At 41.3% G+C, this 23,421-nt stretch overlaps 1 protein-coding gene across 1 annotated transcript; it reads right to left on the minus strand.

Annotated features, from left to right (window-relative positions):
- Positions 1–933: 933 nt before the first annotated feature.
- On the minus strand, positions 934–3,951 carry LOC113920046 (protocadherin-8-like). Its single transcript, XM_035726745.1, is given in 3 exon segments — positions 934–1,213; positions 1,215–1,407; positions 1,410–3,951. Coding segments are annotated over 3 exon segments (1,665 nt in total). The 5' UTR covers positions 2,632–3,951; the 3' UTR covers positions 934–963.
- Between the last annotated feature and the right edge of the window lie 19,470 nt (positions 3,952–23,421).

Here is a 23,421-nt window from a genome sequence, read left to right on the forward strand (position 1 = left end):
CATTTAAACCCTGAGGGACGGAGATGTTCCAACTGGATCCACAAGGAAGTTACCAGGGGCAAAACCAGCCAAAACAGACCTGGGCCTCCACGAACACACGACAATCGTGCCTCTTTCTGCCTTCATCTGTGAAGAAATTTTCCTCTCAAATAAAAAATAAACAAGTCCTGAAAAATTAGTCCTTTGAACTCCCAAACCTGAGCAGGCGCTGAATTTTCATAACGCTCTCGGCACGAAAATCTACTAAATGTTAATGAGGACACTAAGACTGCTAGGGTGGTCTACCTGGGCCCGCAGGATCCCGCTCCTCTCCCGAGGCAAGGAGAACAAGAACACCCCACTATCCCCAGACTGGAAAATCTCCGCAGCCTCACCCTCCTGGGCCTCTGCATAAATGGAAAGGGGCACTGTCTTCGGGAAGAACCTCAGCTGGAAGCCCTCGGAGGCAGCCCCCACCGCTCTGCGACTTGGGCCAGCCTGGCCACTGTCGTGTGGGACCAGCTCGGGCTATGCTCACAAAGCGTCTTCCTTCGAGTCCTAGCCTCGCCTTGGCTGGAACAAGTCACAGTGGCAATGGCCACCAGCAGAAGGCCGCTGCCACTGGCCAAAACACCCATCAACACGACGGGGAAGCCAGGCTGCCGCCCTGCTCCCTGCACTGTGCGCCGCCAGGAGGGTCCCTCAGCTCCCTCTTTTGGCAGCGACCGAGGCGGCGGCGGCACCAGCCCCAGCGCCACAGCACCACTTTTCCGCCAGGTGGCGCCGAGTCCGTCGGCGCTAGGAGCGAAGTGTGGGTGCAGGAGAGGGCCGGCTGGCCTCCGTTCAGCACCACGACGACCGCCGTCAGCGGGCCGGTGAGCTGTAGGGACAGGCGGCGCTGAAGAGACAGCTCACCCGTCGCCGCAGTCGCTGCGGAGAAGTGTGTAAGTTAGCTCGGCGTTGGGGCCTTAGTCCGCAGTCGGATCACCGTGTAGCCCAGGGGTGAGCCCTGGGGCGGAAGCAGCTGGGCTGAACCACTGAAGAGTGGCAGTATGACCAGCCGAGGTGCGTGGTAGTTCTAGTCCTCCACATGCTGCCACACCACGGCCTGCCGCGGGGCGGCGGAGAGCCGCCGTCGAGTGCTTCCAGCCCCAGCGGCAGCTCAGCCAGTTCACCGCGGTCAAAGCACCGTCGTGCGCTCAGCTCCCCAGTGGTGGGGTCTACCGAGACGTAGGGCGCGACCCACTGCAGCCTCCAGCAGCCGGTAGGTGACCTGGCCGTTGTGGCCCAGGTCCGGGTCCCGGGCGGCCACCGTGACCAAGTAGGCGCCGGGCGGGTTGTTCTCACGCACCGACACCTCGTAGACCGGCCGTGTGAGGAAGAGTGGCACGTTGTCGTTCTCGTCACTCACGCGCACCGTGTAAGCGGGGTGCGTAGCGGGGGCGCGCCGCGGTCCTCGGCCACCAGCATCAGGTTGTACTCGGCGATGCGCTCGCGGTCCAGCGACGCCGCAGTCACCACCAAGTAGCTGCCCGCGTAGGCCGGCTGCAGCCGGAAGTGCTCGTGCAGGTAGAGGGCGCCGCGCACCTGCCCGTTGGCGCCCGAGTCTCTGTCCGAGGTGCTGACCAGCGCCACCAGGCTCTCGCGCGCCGCCCCCTCTGGCACCAGAGACTGGGCGCCGGCCTCAGGCGTCCCGGACCGGGTTGGAGGTCGCGTGTGCACCCGCGAAAGCGGTGGCTGCGAAGGGAGAGGGGCAGGTGCGCCCGGGGCGGCCAGCGGGGTGATGGTGATGTCCGGAGCGTCGTCACTGACGTCGTGGGTGCGCACGATGACCTTGCAGGTGGAGGCCCGGGGCCCTGGACCGCGGTCCTGGGCCCGCACGTCCAGCTCATAGGTGTCCTGGCGCTCGTAGTCCACCGGTCCTGCCAGGGTGAGGCGGCCCGAGCGAGGGTCCAGGCGGAAGAGGCGGCGCGCCTCGGGCGGGGTACGGGCCCCGAAGCCGAACACCACGTCGCCGTTGGGGCCCTCGTCGGGGTCGGCCGGGTCCAGGTTGAGCAGCAGCGAGCCCACGGGAGCGTCCTCCGCCAGCTCCACTTCGGCCACGGCGTCCTGCGGGAAGGCCGGGCAGTGGTCGTTGGCGTCCAGCACTCGCACGCTGAGGGCGGCGGTGGCGGAGTGCGGCGGGCGGCCGCGGTCCTGGGCCACGAGCTCCAGACTGTAGGCGGCCTGGCTCTCGCGGTCCAGCTCCTGTAGCAGCACCAGGTCCGCACACTGGGCGCCGTCCACGCGCGTCTGCAGTTCCACGCGGAAGGGAATGCGAGTCCCCGCCAGGCACACGCTCTGCAGCCCGCTGGCCCCCAAGTCCTCCTCCAAAGACGCCTCCAGCAGGATGCACGTGCCCACTGCTGCGCCCTCAGATACATCCACGGAGATCTAGGCCCGGGGGAAGCTTGGTGCATGGTCGTTGATGTCCCTCACCTCCACCTCCACGTGCACCAGCCGGAACGGTTCCTGCGAGAAGCTGACCACATCGAAGACCAGCACACACTGTGGTGCCTGGCTGCGCAGCCACTTGTGGTCCAAGCTCTCCTCCCCAACGGTCACCTGCCCGTCGCCCTCGCACACCCCGAACAGTGAGCTATTGAACTTCATCAGGCAGAACTGGCGTAGTACCTCGAACTGGTAATTACACAGGACACAGTCAGACAGAACACCGATATCGGTGTCGTGGGCTTCCTCTCATAGGTGTGGAAATTGACAGTTTTTGTGCAAAACTCTGACACCAGCTGCAGCCACAGAACTTGCAAGAATTCCAGTCTGACCCAGCATAACGTGTCAACGGGAAATCTGAGCCTCCAGCAAGACATCTTTGTTCCTCAAAGAGAAAAAAGCCAATCAGAGGCTCTGTGCCCAGACTTCCAGCCTCTCATGAGTAGGCAATCAGGAGACACTTGCCCTCTAAATACATTGATCACTAAACCGTCTCTGCTGTGTGATGGCTTTTCTGTGCTCCAGGCCTAAGCTTGCTTCTTCTGAACCCTATTGAAGAGGTTACATAGAGAAAAATGTGCAAATAAGCATCCATCTGGGCCAATCCGCAAGTCTCTGGGTCTTGGGTCATGTTGTTCCCCAAAAAGAGTTCACGGAAGAGCCTGCAGAGATGAACAAGAGCTAGAGCAGTGCAGGGGGTCATGAAGATCCCTATAGAAGTTTGCGCTATAAGAATGCATCCCCCCTTGTTTTTCCACTGTGCTTGATTTCCACTTTGATGGTAGGAGCAGGGAATCTGCAGCCTCTGTGTCCCTTCCTGAACACATTTACATATTCCTCAGACAGAGATACAATTACTCTTCTCTGCCATTTTTAAACCAATGCTTATATGCATCTTTTGCCACCCACAGTTATCCATCTATGTTGGGGTATCATTTACTGTATTGAAAGATTCTGGGGGAACAGCTTTCCCAGAGTCAGGCAGTGTCTAATCAGGGAAGAACTGTTTTCCAAAGTAATCATTTCTAAATAGCTCTTCTGTAGCAAAGAAACCATTAATGATGAAATTTCAGCCCCTTCATCTCCTTTTATGTCAGTAATTACTTATATGTGAGGAATCGGTGTCAGGGAGGTTTGTCTACTGCAAACTACTGTAAGGGATAGTTAAGTGCAGGAAAAATATTTAGGGAAATATGCTGCAGTCAGTCTTGCTAGAAAATTGCTATACACCATTTATTTTTAAAAAGCCCTTGGCTGAAGAAAACCATAGGTGGCCTGATAGGCTGCAGGCTAAAGAAACATTAAACCATCTGTCTAAAGCACAATAAATAGTCTTGTGTTAAGTTCTCTTTATGTGTGAAATGTTCTAAATGCTAAACGGTCCACATGTTAATGATGACATTGTTCCTCATGCCATGGAGTCATCATCAGTGCAGTGTTCTTTAACTAGTCATCTTGAGTAAAATCAGTGAGCAGACTGAGTTATTAATATGCCCCAGCTATTCTTGGCTCCCCCATGACCTGTAATGTTATTGATTCCTGCGGAGACATGTCAGTAAATGACTATTTTTGCTTTCACTCTTAGGAGGGAGTTGCATCTATTTTAGCACCAGGATCTATGAATCCAGTTCTGAAACTGAGCCACCTTTGATGAGATAATTAATTTGCAGGGTTTTAATTCAGTGGAGCATTCAGCAATGACTCTAATTATAAGAACCAATAACCCAATGTCAGAGAAGTTTGCAGTAGGAAGCATGAATTGATTTGGGTTGGGTAGATCCTAAAAGGAGAAAGTGCTTTATATTGTTTACTTTAGATTTGTCATTTTGCCTGATGAGGCATTAAATCTAAGGGAGGGAAACTCTACTACAGTTTAGCTGGACCAGATTCCTTTGAAGCCTGTATCCTCACTAGCATAAAGACAGTTAGCTTTCTTCCTTGGAAGTGGCTATCCTAAAGAAGGACCTGGTTATTCAGCCTCTGAGTATCAAGGAAAACAAGAGGAGCTGACCCTTCCAACTTCTTAATTCCTAGTTGCCCCTTAACTGAAGCGTGAAAACTGATTCAGCCAATGCCTTTTAAAAGGCACATGCTTCCATACACATTAGCCAGGAGAGGGACCCATTTAACCATAGTCTGAGTCTCATTTCTTCCTCTTCTCCCATATCTTGAGCAATCCAGGCCAGGCTTGGCTTCTGCCAGTCTTCGGCATTATTGTTGCTATTCAGGATGAACAAAGCTGCTCAGCATACTGAAAATGAAGAATAGTCATGACTCTATCTACAGAACATCAAAAGATCCAGATAAAATATGAAAAAGGCAAGCAATCAAACACATTACCTCTACAATGCTAAACATCTGGACACTTATGTTTGGAAACATCCAGCTATGATATTTAAATGCTTGATTGCATTTTTCCTCCAGCTGTTTGGCAGCAAGTAGACCATCTACAATAAGGAATATGCTATATTGCTAATGAATCATTATTAACATTAGCATTGTTTTCCTAGTAAACAACCACCTTATTAAAAGGCTGCTTTATGAATGAAGGACAGCTGGAGTTTCAGGAAAGAGACATTTTCTGAGGCAAAAATCAGTTCTGTGCCAGTAGAGTGACAAGCTGAATAATATAGAAACTGTATGATCTGTCCCCCTGGGGACGTGTCATCAGGAAACTGTGTTTACAGCCCTGAGCTGCTGGTGCTTTCATGTTCCATTCTGTTGGCTCTGTTAGATAAAAATCTGTCTCAATATTAAAAGCACTGTGGCAGAAATTTGGTTTATGTTGCTTGTTTTCCCATTTGCCAGCATATTGCCAAACTAGAAGTCCATAAAAGGTAGTTTTGATCTCTGTTGGCGTCCAACATAAAGTAAAACAAACAATGGGAGCAGAGGTCTACCACCACCACAGGAAGACCAAATTCTGAATAAAACAACAATTTGGTCCTCTTGCTCAGTTTGGTTTTAAAAGGGGTGAGGTGGCAGGGTTTTGGTAAACTCTCTACTGTTTATTTTTGTTTCTAATGAAAGCACCAGATACACTAGCATTCTCCCCACAACGGGCCAGGACACCAGATCTATAAAATAGTATTTGCATTCTAATCATTTCAAGGAAAGATTTTCTGTTTTGCTGAGCACACAACACCAGTGTGTCCCTTTACACACTAAAGCACACTGTACAGAAACATCATAAACACCGGGGAAAAATTGGTCCCCTAATTCAGAATGGTGTCTGTGCCTTTGCATATTTCCTCTTTCCTATTACACAAAACTAATAATGTATGTTGGGGGGTGGGGATGAAGGCACAGGAAATTCCCTAATATGCAGATTTCACTAGACCATGGTGTCCATGCATCAGAGTAAGCATCAACTCTCACAGGATGTTGAACTAACACTGTCCTGACCCAGAAACAGTTTTTGTGCCATTTAGAACAAATCACTCTATGTAATCTACTGAGACCCATTTTCATTTCTCAACTGAACAAACATCCTATAGAGGAATGAGAAAAATATTATCAAGTGCAATGTTGCTGTCTTCAAGGAGTTAAGTTCCAAAAATTGAAGCTATTAAGACTGTTTGAAAGAAAACAAATCAACCTAACAGCTCTTTTTTTGCTTTTTAAAAATCACACCTCAAAAAAACTAAAATTAATCTTCAGCAGTATGAGCCCCCAAAACGGGGTAATTGTTTTAAGTTATCACATAAGAAGTACCATTATCTCATTCCTGTTACTCCATTGTGTAATCAATGTGTTATTATGCCTTGACCTTACAGTCATTGCTAAGAAACTATCAGCAAATTGCTGGTCCTTTTTGTGAAATGATTTCAGGAAAAATAATTCAGCCCTGAAGTCAACCAAAATACTGTCTACAAGCACAGAATAGGAACAAGATGATATTTTATCAACTATTTAAGTGCTTTAACCTAGAGAAAATCAGAGAGAACCACAATAGTGTATCAACACTAATCACAAATTCCCCTTAACATAAAATAAGGATTTAAATGATATAATCCTTTCTTAGAAAAAAGTTTCCCATAGGATCATTATGTTAATAAAGATATCATCAAAACTATATAATCTTAAGATACTACATAAAACTCATTTTTAAACTGCTTATTTTATTAGTCTAGCAGTATGAAGGACATTAAATCAATGAATAATGAAAAATATCTTACCTTTTTTGTCTCAGGGATGCCTCAAACCCCAAGTGAGCCAGTGAAATGGACTTTGGTACTTCAGTCATTGGCCCAAGGATCATACTTTGTATTCTTGCCACCAGATAGAGAGGAAACCTGCTCCCCCACCAGAGATTGTAGCAAAGCAAGAGAAGAATAAAAGAATAAAGACTGAGAAACAACTTTTTAATCTGTGCTTTATATTATCTACATCTCTCTTCCTCTTAGCTGATCCTCTCTATTCCTCTTCTACACAGAAGGTCATGTCCCCCAGTAGTCAGAGCATTTTCAGGGCCTTGATCAACAAATATCTGATCAAGTATGGTCATATAATAAAGCTCACAGCCCTGTAGAAGAAACTGTTTAAACGTTAAAAAAAAAATCAGGGATGGCTGGGTGGCTCAGTCGACTAAGCATCTGCCTTCAGCTTGGGTCATGGTCCTGGGGTCCTGGAATCAAGTTCCGCATCAGGCTCCCTGCTCAGCAGGGAATCTGCTTCTCCCTCTCCCACCCCCCTGCTTGTGTGCTCTCTCTCTCTCTCTCTCTCTGACAAATAAATAAATAAAATCTAAAAAAAAAAAAAATCAGAGTTCAGAGGTCACAAGTGCCAAACAACATGGAGAAAATTGTATCAAGTGCAAACAAGAAGTGATCTCAGAGTTTCCAGGTAAAATCACAGGCAGCCAGAACTGCCAAGGACAGGTAAAGCCTGGGAATGACGTGAACAAGCTGTGAAGGAGGACCGTCCCAGAGCCTTCTACAGAGACCTAGTAGAGTTGGTTAGAGTAGGTGATTTGAGGACACCACGGGGATAAGTTTGAATGGGTGGCATAGTTGAAGACCTTGTTGCTAAGCTAAAGAGTTCAGATATTTTTTTGGAAGGGGTAAAAATTATTATTTTTATTAAATCTCAACTCTTGATACATTTTTAAGTATAACTAACATACAGTGTCATAACATACAGTTTTAGGTATACAATGTAATCATTCAATAATTTTATACATTACTCAGTGCTCATCATGATTCATGAACTTTTAATTTCCTTTATCAATTTCACCCATCCTCTCACCAACCTTCCCTCTGAAAACCACTTGTTTGTTCTCTGTGTTTAGGAATCTGATTTTCTTTCTTTCTTTCTTTCCTTTTTCCTGATTATTTTTTATTATTATGTTAATCACCATACATTACATCATTAGTGTTTGATGTAGTGTTCCATGATTCATTGTTTGCGTATAACACCCAGTGCTCCATGCAGAACGTGCCCCCTTTAATATCCATCACCAGGCTAACCCACCCTCCACCCTCTCCCCTTCTTTCTTTTCTTTCTTTCTTTTCTTTCTTTCTTTTCTTTCTTTTCTTTCTCTTTCTTTCTTTCTTTCTCTTTCTTTCTTTTTCTTTCTTTCTCTTTCTTTCTTTCTTTCTCTTTCTTTCTTTCTTTCTTTCTTTCTTTCTTCTTTCTTTCTCTTTCTTTCTTTCTTTCTTTCTTTCTTTCTTCTTTTCTTCTTCTTTCTCTTTCTTTTTCTTTCTTTTCTTCTTTCTTTCTTTTCTTTCTTTCTTCTTTCTTTCTTTCTTTCTTCTTTCTTTCTTTCTTTCTTTCTTTCTTTCTGCCTGTTTCTTGTTTTTCTCTGTTCATTTGCTTTGTTTCTTAAATTCCACATATGAGTGAAATCATGGTATTTGTCTTTCTCTGACTAACTTATTTCACTTAGCATTAGACCCCCTAGGTCCATACATGTTGTTGCAAATGGTAAGATCTCATTCTTTTCTATGGCTGAGTAATATTCCATTGTATATATACCATTTCTTTATCCATTCATCTATCAGTGGATATTTGGGTGGCTTCCATATCTTGAATATTGTATTAAATGCTGCAATAAATATTGGGGTGCATATATCTTTTCATATTAGTGTTTTCATTTTCTTTGGATAAATACCTAGTCGTGGAAATACTGGATCATATGGTAATTCTATTTTTAATTTTTTGAGGAAACTTCATACTGTTTTTCACAGTGGCTGCATCAGTTTACATTCCCACCAACAATGCACAGGGTTCCTTTTTCTCCACATCTTCACCAACACTTATTTCTTGTATTTTTTTATTTTAGCCATTCTGACAGGTGTGACATCTCACTGTGGTTTTTATTTGCATTTCCCTGATGATCAGTGATATCAAGCATCTTGTCATGTGTCTATTGACCATTTGTATGTCTTCTTTGGAAAAAATCTCTATAGTCAGGTCCTCTGCCCACTTGTAATCAGATTATTTGGGGGTTTTCTTGGGTGCTGAGTTATATTAGTTCTTTATATATTTTGGATATTAGCCCCTTATCAGATATATCACTTGAAAATATCTTCTCCCATTCAGTAGGTTGCTTTGTCATTTTGTTAATGGTTTCCTTCACTGTGCAAAAGCTTTTTATTTTGGTATAGTCCCACTAATCTAATTTTGCTTTTGTTTTCCTTGCCTGGGAAGACATGAGAGTTTAAACACTTTTAAGGCAGCAGTAAGAAAGCATTGAGGGTTTGTGGAGCAAAGAATTGGTGATGTGTATTCCGTTATGACAAATAAGGGAGATGATTGCCTTCCCTCAACATTAGTAAAATCCTCAAAAAGGATTGTGTTTTAATTGAAGATTTAAACTGTGATCCCACATGATGACTTACTTATCATAAATATTTGCCAAATAAACGACTGAGGCAGTGTGGTTTACAACCTCCGCCCACCTCAAAACCCACCTGTAGCATAATGAATTAAAGGGAGACTAGAAGCAAGGAGAAGACCAGTCACAGGCTCCTGCAATCCAGGTACAAGATGTTAAAGACCTGAACAATGAGTTGGAAGGACCACAGGGTGAAAACCTGATAAAGACTGCAAAGGAATAATTGGTAGGACTTCCTGACAGATAAGCTCTAAGGGATGGAGAAGATGGAAAAAAACAAATGATTCTAAAGTTATTGGATGGCTTAAAGAATGATTATGCTTTCCCAGTATTCCCAAATACAGAAGTATAGTGTTCCCAAATAGGATTTCTCCAAGGCTCCTGCTACTTGCCAGCTGAATGGACCAACCACAGAAAACTTTCTCTCTACAAATCTCAATGTTTTTAGGGAATAATGCCTACCTGGAGGGGTTGCTTTGAGGTTTAAGTGAGAAAATGTGGGGAGAGCAAAAAAGCCCAGTGCCTACCACCTTGTGAGTATTAAAAGACAACTCTATCCTTTGTTATATGCATTCGCCTATCATGTTGTGATTTATTTGTTCAAGGGTATACTTCCTACCCCCCTTATGAGCCTTTCCACCTATTAACCATGTCTTTATCAAATGTGAATCCCACTGTCCAGTACATTGCTTACCACATGAAAGGAGTTCATTAATATTTGTGGAATATTTGTGAGGGTCTCACCACCATATGCCACTTCTGCATAATTCTTAACCCTATTACATCATCTGAATTCTAAACTAGAAAACTTGCTAAAGCTTAGTATATGGAACTTGATATTATGTGAGACTTCTGCAATGAGACTCATTGAGTAATATGCAAGACTTGGTGCAGCCACGTGTAACAAAACTGGTTCCTTGAGTCCATTTCAAAACTGACCTATCAGGGCATATAAGATATTTGTTGTTTTTGCCTGCTCAGCAGCCAATTTTCTTTTGAGAAACCACCTCTTCACCAAATCGATCCATGTGAGAAACATATGATAGATGCCTCCACCCTTGGTGCTAGGATGGCCGCATGACCCAGGCTTAGCCAAAGTAAAATATTTCATCCTCCCACTGATTTCTTCAGGTAGGTACATTTTTCCCAATCCAGGGCAACCAGGGCCATTGGGCATCAGGTCCAGGATTATTTCTGCAATCACTTAGAAGGGGATATTTCTTTTTTTCTGTTAGAGTTGCTGAGCTAAAAAGATATAAGCTGGGATGTGAACCACCAGGTTGGGAGTGCCTGCCTGAATATAAAGCCAACATTTTTCAAAGAAACGCTGAGATGGCACTGAGCACCTAGAGGCATGCCTGATCTCCCACTAAACTTTTCATTTGAGTGTAACAGCATATCCCCTTTTATGTTCAAGACAATTAGCAGCTGGATTTCTGTTACTTGTTCCATATTCATAACAGATTCCCAAATTGAGAAAGGAATTGTTATTAACAGACTCCAAAAGTGTAATTGGCTGAGGTCTGTGGAGACCTACCATACTAAGAGGTTGACCTACGTTCTTGTTATGTATTTGCATAGCCACTGGTAAACTATTACTCATATTTTGGGATTCAGATCATGTGTCTATTAAAGCTAGAGAATAGGGTGTTAGGGATTGGAAGGGCTTGGCTACATTTATAAGAAAAGGATAGTCTCCGACTAAATATAGTCCCTCTGAGAGCAGAAAGAGAAGAAAATATGTCACTAAATAGTCCCTTTCTGACTGAGGCCAGTAATCTAAGAGGGCTGAAAGTTGGCAATCTTGGCAAGTTTTAAGGGTAGAGAAAACAAATTTGTCTCTACCAAACTAAAGTTAGTGTAAAAAAGAAAATAAGATTAAAAAACCATGGGCAAAAAGTAATGAGGAAGATAACGCCGAGGTCTCACAGAGCCTTGAGCCCTCCGATACCTCTCAGACTCCCTCTAAGTCTGGAATACCTAAATTAAGAAAATGACAGTCTCTCCACAACGAGAAGCCATTTAGGAGATGAAACCTGGGAACACAGGGGCCTACATTAGCTGTGACTCCCACCCCAAGAAATTCTTTTGGATGGCCTTATAGAGGTCCAAGTGGAAGTCATTCAAGCTGAGGGCTAAGGGCATGAACAGAGTATCTAGAGCGGTTGCCAGGAGATGGAGATCCCTAGACTGTGAGTAAATTTGAGCACTCTCTCCAGCTTTGACTGTGGAATTGATCAGATGCAAATAAACACTAAACTATTGCCCGGCACACAAGGGACTGAAATTCCTGAACCCCCAGTAAAAAAAAATGGCATGTGACCTTTGAAAAGCCCCTGGAATATATTCCCAATACCCAGCTCAGATCACAAAGGACAAAGACTAAGAAAGATCCTCCTGGGGATGGGGAGGCCATCTTGGCAGATCTGGGAACCCACACCTCAGTGAGGCATCTTCTGGTCAACAGGATATGCTTACATGCTATGGGCAATGACCCCTGTGTGTGGTTTTCCCTTTTCCAGATGGGGTTTTTTTTATTGCAATTCTTTGTCATGAGATGTGTTGGGGGATGTCAAGTATATCAGATAGGTTATCAGATCATGAGCAGTTACACCCAACACTGACTGGGAGCAATGCAAATATTTCCAAGATCCTATGTCAGTCTTTAAGCATCCCTAAGGGAACTGATTAAGTCACCAACTGGTGGGAACAAAGAATGTCCTAGTTAACGGGACCCAACATACAAGAGCAGAAAGCCTAATTTATTTATCTTTCACCTTTTCCCTCCTGCTCACCCACCCTGATAAATGCAGCCATCCTGATATGAAACTCCTGCGTCCAGCTGCACCTATCCCTCCCTGTCCTTTGTCTCTCAGCGAGCCACTGGATGTCTTTGTTGACTCATTTTGTCTCTGTAACACTGCTGGCAGACTGCAGCTGAAGATTCTATCGGTTGACTCACCCCCACCCTTCCAAAATCTTCCTCCCCTCTCCTTTTAATCCAAGGCAGACAAGGCTCCCCCTCATTCCTGAGAATTCACCTCTTATCTGTTTCTCTTGTTCCTGGCTGCTTTATCGCTTTCCCTTATTCAGGACAGCTGACAGCTTTACAAAATAGCTTCTGTGTCTCCTGGAAACCTCATCAAAGGAGCCCGGGGGAAGGGATTTGAGGTCCCTTCTCAGTCTGAGAGAAGAGAGCCTGACCAAGGCAAAATACAGTGGGACAATACTTCATCTGGTTGCCCCATCTATTCCTGAGGACAACGTGGGGTAGACTTTTAAATCTCCCAAGTCAATTTAACCATCCAACCCTTCACAGCGGATGGGCGACAGCTATAGAATTCTCAAGTGTTCCTGCTTGCCTTTAGGATTTACTCCATTGTCTTTTAATAACATCCTTAAATGTACACCTATTAATAACACATTTGTTTGGTAGTGTGAAGATGAAAGGAAATATATGAAAGAATTACCTATTTCACAAAGTTTAGATTCTAAATTTATCACAAAACTTAAATACTCTATAAAATTAAAGAGGCTATTAAATAAAAATTATTTCCTGATCAAAAATATTCCATTATCCCCACTATCTCCAGAACAAGATAGAACTCTTAGACCCTCTGTGAATTCAGCCCTATCTTTCTCCTACTCAATATCTTGCACTCCACTGTTTATGCTACAGCTCAACCAGGTATGAGATTTCTCTGGAACTGCTTCATTTATTCCTACTGCCGTGCCTTTGCTCACGTTGTTCCCTGTGCCTACAGGGTGGTTCCTTCTGCCTGTGCTGTTACAATGCTATACATTCTTTAAAGCAGTGTTTTTCATACATTAATGTGGCTGCAAATCACCTGAGGATCCTGTAAAATGCAGATTTGGATTCTGTAAAATGCAGGTTTGGATTCTGTAGGTCTAGGGTAGGGTCAGAGATTCTGTACTTCCAACAAGCCATCGATGCACCTCCAGGGCTGCTCTTTGAGAAGTAAGACGGGAGAGCTTATTCAAAGGTGAGCTCTCAGGGGATAAGCACCTTCTCACTGCTTCAGCTGTGATGCATCTCTCCCACTGCATGCCTCCCAACACCGTAATTAGACTTTCCCACTTCCACCATTCTGCCTTACCATAGAGCTAGACTCCAAATCAAATTATGATATGGCACAGTTTTTTTGTAAGCCTGGTTGTATACTTCCATGTCATAAGAAGGGCCCACCATACTTTTATAAATAGCAACAGTATCGTGTTCAGAGTAGTTGTTGTTAATAAGGGTAGCTGATTAAGAGTAGACTGGATAAGCTAGCATTGCTGCAATGTCTCCCTTAAAGGGAATATTTATAATAGACCCAGACCAGGTATCATGGACAACCCCCTGAACACTGCATAGAGCGGGGGGTATGTGTGTGGACAGAAGACTTGGATGCGAATCCTGGCACCACTGTATCCTAACCACGTGGCTTTGAACAACTCATTTAAACTCTCTAAGTCTCAGTTTTGTTTTCTGTTATAAAATAATGATGATAATACCACTTTGCTGGACCCTTCTACGGTTTAAGTCAGGGACCAGATGTATATGAGATGATGTTTATAAAGCGCTAAGCACTGTGCTTGTAATGCATTGTAAGTGTTCTATAATAATAATGAATTTTTATCATAACCCGGAGTGACAGTTCTTTAAATTTGCCATGAAAATTCTAAGATAGGTTTTAGATTCCTTTAATCATTTTAGGGCTGTTCTTCAATACCTCTACTGAGAATCCACTTCTCTCTTTAAAGCTGAATAGCAACCACAAATATAGTCTGTGAGGGTTAATAACCACCAATCGCTGTCTCCTTTCTGCATGTTCAAGCTAAGAATATGACAATTCCAACTCTAGAAGTTGACATAAAAGATCACTAAAATGTAGCCGATAAGGTTACCACAGCAACCGCTAGATGTCATCTTCAGAATGTCCCTCTGCTTCACATCCTATTTGAGTAGGAGCTATAATGTATATACATGCACCCATCTACTAAGTGATTGGTTCACATACAGCTTTAAAAAGTAATCATAACCATTCATGCATCAATATAACAAGATTGGCAACAGCAGCTCATATTTTAAAATGCACACTATAACAATACAAGACTTCCTCAATATTTAATTTCTATTTCTTTTATTTATGTTATGATATATAGCCTTTTTCCTTAAAATTAGTGAATCACAACTTAAACTTGCTTTGTTTTAGGAAAAAGATTATTTTATTTTGACAACTATTCCTCTCTTGTAATCAGTGTAATATATGCTCAATGTGAAAAACACAAGTAAAGCTCACATTAAAAAAAATCTGTAATTCCACTATCCAAAGAGCTGGCAACCTTTTATATTTATTATTATTATTTATTATATATGTGTATTTTTATATTATATGTGTATATTTACATATAATTTTTCTCTATATAGAGACATACAAAAGATATATGTGTGTACATAGAAAACATATCTATGTATAAATGTACACTTGTTTATATAACAAAGAATGATATTTACAAATATCCATATCCTGCTTTTGAATGTAGCCTATTCTTTTTCTCTTAGTCTTACATTGTGAAAATTATTTCACATTAATGGAGTCTTATATGATGCCATTTAAACAGTTGATTGTATTATACCCTATATATATATCCTATGTATTATACCCTATGTATATATCATAATTTAATTATCCCTTTGCTGTTGAGCATAGTGTTTGTTAGATTAAGTTTGGCTATTTGTAAAGGAAAATTTAAATACGGTGCTTAAACCAAATTGGAGTTTATTTTCTTTCATGCAAATTAAGTCTCAAGGCATGCATGAGGGTTTCCATAGTGCCAGTACCCAGGCTCCTTCTGTCTTGCCATTCTGCCATCTTTAGAGGGTGGCTTCATGTTCCAAAATGGTTCAGATCCAACCATTACACCCACAGTCCAGTAAGCCAAAGGGAAATGGCCAAAGAACAGAGACTGACTTGACTTCTTAGTTAGTGTTCACACACAACACTTCCAATGGTCACAAGGTAGCTATAAGGGAGGGCCAATGTATGTAATGCTTTACTGGGTGGCAATCTGCCCATCTACAAACCAGGGTTATTGCTAAGGAAGAAGACATGTGACAATGAAGAAAAAAAACAATCTCTGACACAAACATTGAGTTTGTTTCATTTTTTTTGCTATTGTTAATAATGCTTTGATGAATATCCTTGCACATAAACCCATACACACATCTCTAATTTCCATGGGATAAATTCCCAAAAGGGTAATTGCTCAATCCAAGGATAGGCCAGATTTTAAGAGTTTTGATACCTATTGCCAAATTGCTCTCCAGAAATACTGTACCAATTTCTACTCTCATCAACAGTGTAGGTTGGGGAGAGAAAAATGCTTTATAAGATTCAATTTAATTTGACTATTCAAAGATTCCATACCTCCTGCGAGAAAGATAAAGATCCCTGCATCTCTAGAAAGGTAGTGATTAGGAAGCTTTCTGGAAAGAAAAAAAAAAAAAACTCAGTGCCAAGTGAAAAAGTCTTTTTCTATCTGATAACATCAAAGGAAATGCAATTTAAGGCCTAGCAATGGAAAAGATATTATTAGCTTTGGTTATTGAATATATTTTAAAAGGGATGCATAAGAAGACAAACAACATAGTATAGTGGAAAGACCCTTGAATTTAGTGCCAAAAGACCTGAGTTTGAATCCCAGTTTCTACTTTACTATGACTCTAGGTGAGCCATTTAACCTCTTAGCTCATTTTCTCTATTATAAAAATCAGGCAATTAATGCCTCTCTCTCCTTTGTAAAGTTTAAATTAACAAATGTGAAAAGGTTTAATCATAGTTGTATTTGAATCGAAATTTGCACTCTCCTTAAATTTTATGACACTACAATTCAATATTTTATATCCTCCACAGCTGAATGGAGATGAATAATAAATTATTTTTCTTCAATAAAAAGAAAATTGAATAAGACATTCCTCAAGGCATTTTATTGTTTTTGCCATTGTTTTTTGTTATTTTTATCACTAGAGGATTTCAATTTTTTAAATTAATTTTATTAAAGCATCATTAAGATACAGTAAAATGCACTCATTTTTAAGTGTCCAGCTCAATGAGTTTTGACAAGTATATACACCATGAAATCACTGTAGAATATTTCCACCAGCCCCAGAAATTTCCCTCAGTGTTACTCTGCAGTCAGTTACAATCCAGGCAACCCCTGATCTGAATTGTATCCACTGTTAGTTGTACCTATTTTTAAATGTCATATAAAAGGAATCATACAATGTGTACTCATTTATGTCTGTCTTCCTGAACTTAGTATATTTTTGAGATGCATCCATGTTGTTCCACATATTTCTTTTTGTTTGTTTTATTGCGGAGTATTACTCTATTGTGTGAATATACTACTCTTTGTTATCATTCACCTGTGGGGACATTTGAGTTTTTTACAATTTGGGACTATGGTGAATAATGCTACTCTTAACATCAATATACAAGTCTTTGGTGGACATGATTTTATTTTGAAAGAATGGGGGACAAATACGTACAAGTGCCTTTGCTAGGGTATATAGTAAGTGCATGTCTAATTTTATATGAAACTGACAAACCATTTTATATAATGGTTGTGCCACTTTGCATTTCACCAGCAGTGTGAGAGATTTCCTGTTGTTCCACATACTCACCTACATTTGATATCCACAGCCTTTTTAAATTTTTGCATTCAGGTATATGTGAAGTGGTATCTCACTGTGGTTTTAATTTGCATTTCCCTGATGAATAATGATGTTGAGAATCTTCCGATATCCTTATTGGTATTTTCCATATGTTTTTGGTGCAGTGTTTGTTCAGGTCTTTTTCCTGTTTTAACGGATTGTGTTCCTTATTGTTAAGGTGTATATGTTCTTTATATGTTTCATTTTGGAGAGTGTTAAGTCTTTTTCCCATTTTTAAAGGGTTATTTGCATTCTTATTATTAAATTGTAAGAGTTTTTTGTATATTCTGATTATAAGTTCTTTGCCAGATACATGTATATGCATGAATATTTTTCCAGCCAATAGACTGCTTTTCATTTTCTTAATGGTATATCCTGAAGAAGTTTTTAATTTTGATGAAGTTCAAATTACCATTTTTAAGTTTGAGGATTAGTGCTTTTTGTGTCCTATCTAGGAAATGTTTGCTTATCCTAAGATTATGCATATTTTTCCACCGTATCGTCTAGAAGTTTTATAGTTGATCTGTGATATTTAGATGTGTGATTTATTTTGAATTAATTTCTCTGTACGTTATGGACCATGAGCCAAAGTTTATTTTTTCTAATATGAATATCCAGTTGTTACCCTACCACTTGTTGAAAAGCCTATCTCTTTCTCATTGAATTACCTTATCACTTTTGTCAAAACGAATTGATCTTATACATGTGGATCTATTTCTGAATTCTCTCTTTTGTTCCATTGAGTGTGTCTACCCTTCGACTATTCCATATTGCCTTGATTACTGTAGCATTTATAGAAGGTCATGAAACCAGGTAGTGTAATTTCTCCAATTTTGTTTATTTTTTCAAAATTGTTTTGACTATTCTTGTTGTTTTACTATGCTTGTTTCTGTGTAAATGTTAGAATCAGCTTCTCAATTAAAAAAAATGACTTCTGCAATTTTGATTGGCATTACACTGAATTTATATTTCAATTTGGGGAAAATTAACATCTTAACAATATTGAGTCTGCCAACCCATAAACAGGGTATATCTCTTTATTTAGAATTTTTAAATTTTCTCTCAGGAATGTTTATTGTTTTCTATACACAAATCTTTTATGTCTTTTGTTACATTTATTTAAAAGTATTTTGTTTTTGATACTATCCTAAATGTTTTTTTAATATTTATTTTATAGGTGTTTGTTCTAATATAGAGAATACAGTTGATTTTTCTTTACTTGGATGCATCCTAAAACATGACTAAATTCATCCATTAATTCTAATTGTTTCCTTGTTTATTTATTTGTTTTTTATAGACTCAGGTTTTTCTGTCATGCTATTTGTGATTAAAAACAGTCTTCCTGAATCTTCGTTCCTTTTATTCTTTTTTTTAAGATTTTATTTATTTATTTGACAGAGAGAGATAAAGCGAGAGAGGGAACACAAGCAAGGGGAGGGGGAGAGGGAGAAGCAGGTTTCCGGCTGAGCAGGGAGCCCCATGTGGGGCTCGATCCCAGGACCCTGGGATCATGACCTGAGTTGAAGGCAGACGCTTAACAACTGAACCACCCAGGCACCTCTGTTCCTTTTATTCTTTTTTTTCCGTTATATCACTAGCTAGGGCCTCCAGTACAATATTGAATAGAGGTGGTGCAAGCAAATATTTTTGCCATATTCTCAGTCTTAGAGAACATCATTCAGTGTTGCATCAGTAACTATGATACTTGTTACAGATATAGTTAATATGTTCATTATCAATGTTGGAAACTTTCCTTCTATTCCTAATTTGCTGAGAGATTTTATATGTGGTTGTTAAGAATTTCATCAAATGTTTTTTCTGTATCTACTGAGATTATTTATTTCTCCTTTATTTTGCTGGGGTGATGGATTACATGTATTGGTTTTCAAATGTTAAACCATTTCTAGGATCAACCCTACATGGTTATGAGGAGTTACCCTTTTTTCTAGCTATTGCTGGATTTGATTTGCTAAAGTTTTTATTTTTACATCCATGTTAATGAGGGACATTAGTTCATAAATTTTTTTTCTTGTAATGTCTTTGATAGGCAAATTAATTATTGGCTAGTAAATTGAACTTGTTAGCCTAGGTTTCAGGCTATGGAAAGTTCTGATTGTTCCTTATAACTTAGTGGACTCAATTTCCAAGCTCTGTGTCTCTTGAAGATTTTGGCAAAGCTTGGATTTTTAGGCTTTAATAGGGTGGGTCTAGAATAGGCCTTACTATAAGACATGGTCTTTGCTTCTAGAGTAGGACCTTTCTGGTGTCTCAGATAAATGCTTGGGGTGCTAACAAGAATTCTCTCCTTAGGCTGGGTCAGAACTCCAACATCTTCCAGTAGTGTTCACTCTCAGACCATAGTAAGCTTTGTGTGATCTTGCCCCCAGAAGATGTGTCCCACTCCTCAGCGAAGAATTCATGAGAACTCCCATGTAGATTTCTCACTCCCTCTCTTACCATCCAGCACACCAGCACAGCTCCCTGCTCCCAAGTGTCCTGATGTGCAGTTTCCATCCCCTTGAGTAGCCCTGAACTTGTTTATCTGCCTCTTTAGGTCAACTGGACCATCACTCTCTGCCATGGACTCCAGCTTTCTGTACCACAGTTGGAAACGTGGGCCGAGATCTGGATGGACATAGGGAGAGTTTCCCCTCTTTGGGGGATTGTGCCGCTTGTTGTTCAATACCTGAAAATAGTTGCCTTTATGTATTTGTCGAATTTTAGAGTCATTTATGACAAAAAGCAGAAGTCCTCAGGGCTTTGTTTCATATCAAATCTTTGACTCAATGCTGCCAGAGGGAAGATATCAGAAACAGAAGGACAAAGATAAAATGGATTTTTTTTATTTTCTCAAAGATGTGCTGAAGACAAGATGGTTGCAGGCTATATATAGACATTTGGAAAATATCCTATTTCCCAGGCATTTTAAAAGCTTTCTTCTCACCTCCTTCCCAAGAACCCTTTCATTCTCATAATATTCCATGAAATTTCTTGATAATAGCCACCCACTGAGTCAACAAGAAAAGGCCAGGCCAACTAATCCTTGTTGCATTCTGAAAGGGAAAAATTGTGACTGGGGAAAGTACAAGAGGGAAAAATCTACCTGTGTGTTTCACTAAGAGGGAAAGGGATAAACTACCTACGTTTTTCCTGAAACCAAGTGTGCTTGACCAGATAGACAGGTAAGAAGGAGCTTCTTGGCCCATCTAGGAAGCAAGGATCTGTTCATAGGAACTAGATACAAATCCTTGATCCCAACTTCAAGCAAGAAAATAATGAAAGAGACCTCACCTCTCTTTCCTTCCACCCCTGCCCCTCCCCTCCACCTACTTGGAGATTCCTTTCTTGTTGTATCAAATACCTATTGCTGTATATTGAACCAATCCAATACTTAGTGGCCTAAATAATTGCCATTTTATTTGCTCTGATTCCATGGTCAGCAGATGGGGTGGAGTTCAGTTGGGTGGTTCCTTTTCTGATCTCCCCTGGGGTTGCTCATGTTTCTATCATCATCTGTCAGCTCACTGGGGGCTCTTTAGTCCAAGCCTCACTCATATATCCAGGGGTGAATGGTGCCAGCTGTCAGCTGTACTGTGGGTCACCAGCAGGCCAGAAGACTTCTTCACATAGTGGCTATGTTCCAAAAGCAGTAAGAGATGGGGCAAGCCCTAATGAGAAAGCATTTGTTATGTCTCTGCTTGGGTTGCGTTTGCTAATGCCCTGTTGCCAAAGCAAGTCACATGGCCAAGGCCAGAGTCAGTGGGGGAGAAGACTAATAAGAGGGTGTGGATACAGGGAGGTATGACTCACCAGTGCCATTACACTAACAATCCACCACATTATTGAGATCTCCAATCATGTGCCTATGTCCTGGGGCATGTGTGTCATCTTTCTGCAGCAATTCTTCATTATCAAGGTGTGCTTCTTCTAACAGAAGATGCAACAACCTGGAAAGACAGGAAGAGGGTCTAGTGATTCCTAAGGCTTTTTTGCCTTAGCAATTTGACATAAATAGCCAGGGCTTCATTCCCATAAATGTAGTTGTAGCTAGCATGCACAGGTACAGTGCTACTGGTCGTTTATACCAAACCTCCATTTTAACCGGTGAGTACTTATGCTGGGGCTGGTAAATATTTAGAATAACAACCCTACCATATATGTCAGTTACTTGCAACACACTAATCCAAGTCTGATAAGTACCCTAGGCACAATTCACAGGCTCATGGGCTCCTTTAGCATTTGCCCAAACCATTCAGGTTATACTTGGAGAAACTGAGGCCCAGAAAAATCAAAGGGACTTGTTCTAATAAGGTCACACAAGAAGTAGATAGGAGAACTAAGCTTGGAATCCAAGCCTTTCCATTGTTTCACCAATTTGCTCTTCATTAAGCAGTATCATGACTGATTTTCATGTGATTTAGTCCTGCCTTTGTGGACCACAGTCTCTTAAACTGCTGCCTTAGTTTATGTATTTAAGATCTGTATTCCAGTCACAGATTTTTTTTTTCTTAAAGATTTTATTTATTTGACAGAGAGACAGCGAGAGAAGGAACACAAGCAGGGGGAGGGGGAGAGGGAGAAGCAGGCTTCCCGCAGAGCAGGGAGCCCGATGTGGGGCTCGATCCCAGGACCCCGGGATCATGACCTGAGCTGAAGGCAGACGCTTAATGACTGAGCCACCCAGGCGCCCACCAGTCACAGATTTTAAATGTAAACTTTCTTAATTGATAAAGAGAAGACAGAAGACATTTGGAATTTCCTACTTTGTGTTCTTCATAGAGTTTAATAGGAACACATTTCATCACTGCAATTCCATCTCATGGTTTTAGGGGAGGATGGGAATGAGGAAGGAGTGTCATTCTTAGTACAGATGCAAAACCCTCTTTCTGAATTCTCTCACCCATTATTTCAGCAAAAGCAGCCCTAAGCCCTGACACTAAGACATTTCAGCACCTCTGTTACTGCTTTAACATGGCAACTGTCCTCAGAAATACTTCCATTCTGATTTAATCACCTATTTATACATGCCCCAGAACTACTTCAGTCTCGGCACTTGAGGATCCGGGATGTTTTTCCCCAAAAAATAATCATTTAAAGCAGATTTGAACGGTCTTCAGAAAGAGGAGTCAAATTGTACTCCACAATAGACAAAAGGGCAAGACACTGGAAATAGATCTTTTGCATCTTATAAAAATCTAAGTGAGTCTTTCTGGACAAACAAAGGGGCACAGAACAGAAAAAGATTAAACAACAACAACAAAACAACAAACAACCCAGGTCCATTTGGGGCTGCTCAGACTTCCTTATGATTTTATGCGGTCTAGCCTAACCACAAATTTTACAGTTACAAAGGCATGAGCACTGGATTCAACTACAAATCACTAATAAGACTGTACAAGAAGACATTGAAAATTCAAACTCATCTTTAGCAAGTGAAGGGTGTGCTAACAGGAGAAAATATAAACAGCGCATGGAGAGAGATACATAAGAAAGGTACAAACACACCAATTCAAACTCTTGTCAGACATCTCTTTAGCGCTCCTGTCAGCAGGAAGCCAATTACTGGGGAAAGAATGAAGTTTGTTTTATGAGCACAATATTACAAACACAGCCCCTTCATCCTAACATCAAGGAAGAATTTTGCATTTCTGACAGAAGCCCACAGTGTCCTGCAGCTGATGGGCTGGTGGTTTGGAGGTGAAAACTATGGGAGGGCTAGGAGAGAACCAACAAGCTCCCTAACCCCCTAAATCTAGCTCCGGTGATTAATCTGTGACATTTAATTTGTGATAACCTGCAATGGAAGACTAAGGCCCTCGGAGCACAGGAACTAACTTTAGCATAACTTAGCACAACTTTTCATCTCATAGGCTTCTAAAAGTCCCTGATGTGACAAGCCCTGAATACTTATGGCACTGGAAGTCTATGATCTTCATCAGAGAGATAGAAAGAGCAATGTATGACATCATCTTCCATTTCTTAACTTATGGATATAATTATTATTATTTAATAATGTAATCTTCCCTAAGAAGGAGCAACCTTTTAAAAGTTTGCACATAAAAACAATATTAAAGGGCCATCTTTGCCCTTATTCTGAACACAAAAATATCTAATTTGTCTCATTTTGTTTATAGATCCCTTCCTTTCATATTTGAGCAAACAGATACCAGGAATCTTAATTACTTCTCATGGTATGCTTGGTTAAATAACGGTGTGAAGTGCTTTGCTGTGCTCCCAAACATCGGCCAGATTTTTCGCGGGGAAGAGTAACATTTCACACAAATAAGAAAAAGAAAGGAGTCAGGTCATCTGACAGATCTTTTGGATGATAGAAATATCACTTCTATGCCTGGGCACAGTGTTCAGTATTTCTAATATTATTATCGTGATTATT

This window comes from Zalophus californianus, chromosome 3, assembly GCF_009762305.2.
Source record: "Zalophus californianus isolate mZalCal1 chromosome 3, mZalCal1.pri.v2, whole genome shotgun sequence".
Lineage (NCBI taxonomy): Eukaryota > Metazoa > Chordata > Mammalia > Carnivora > Otariidae > Zalophus > Zalophus californianus.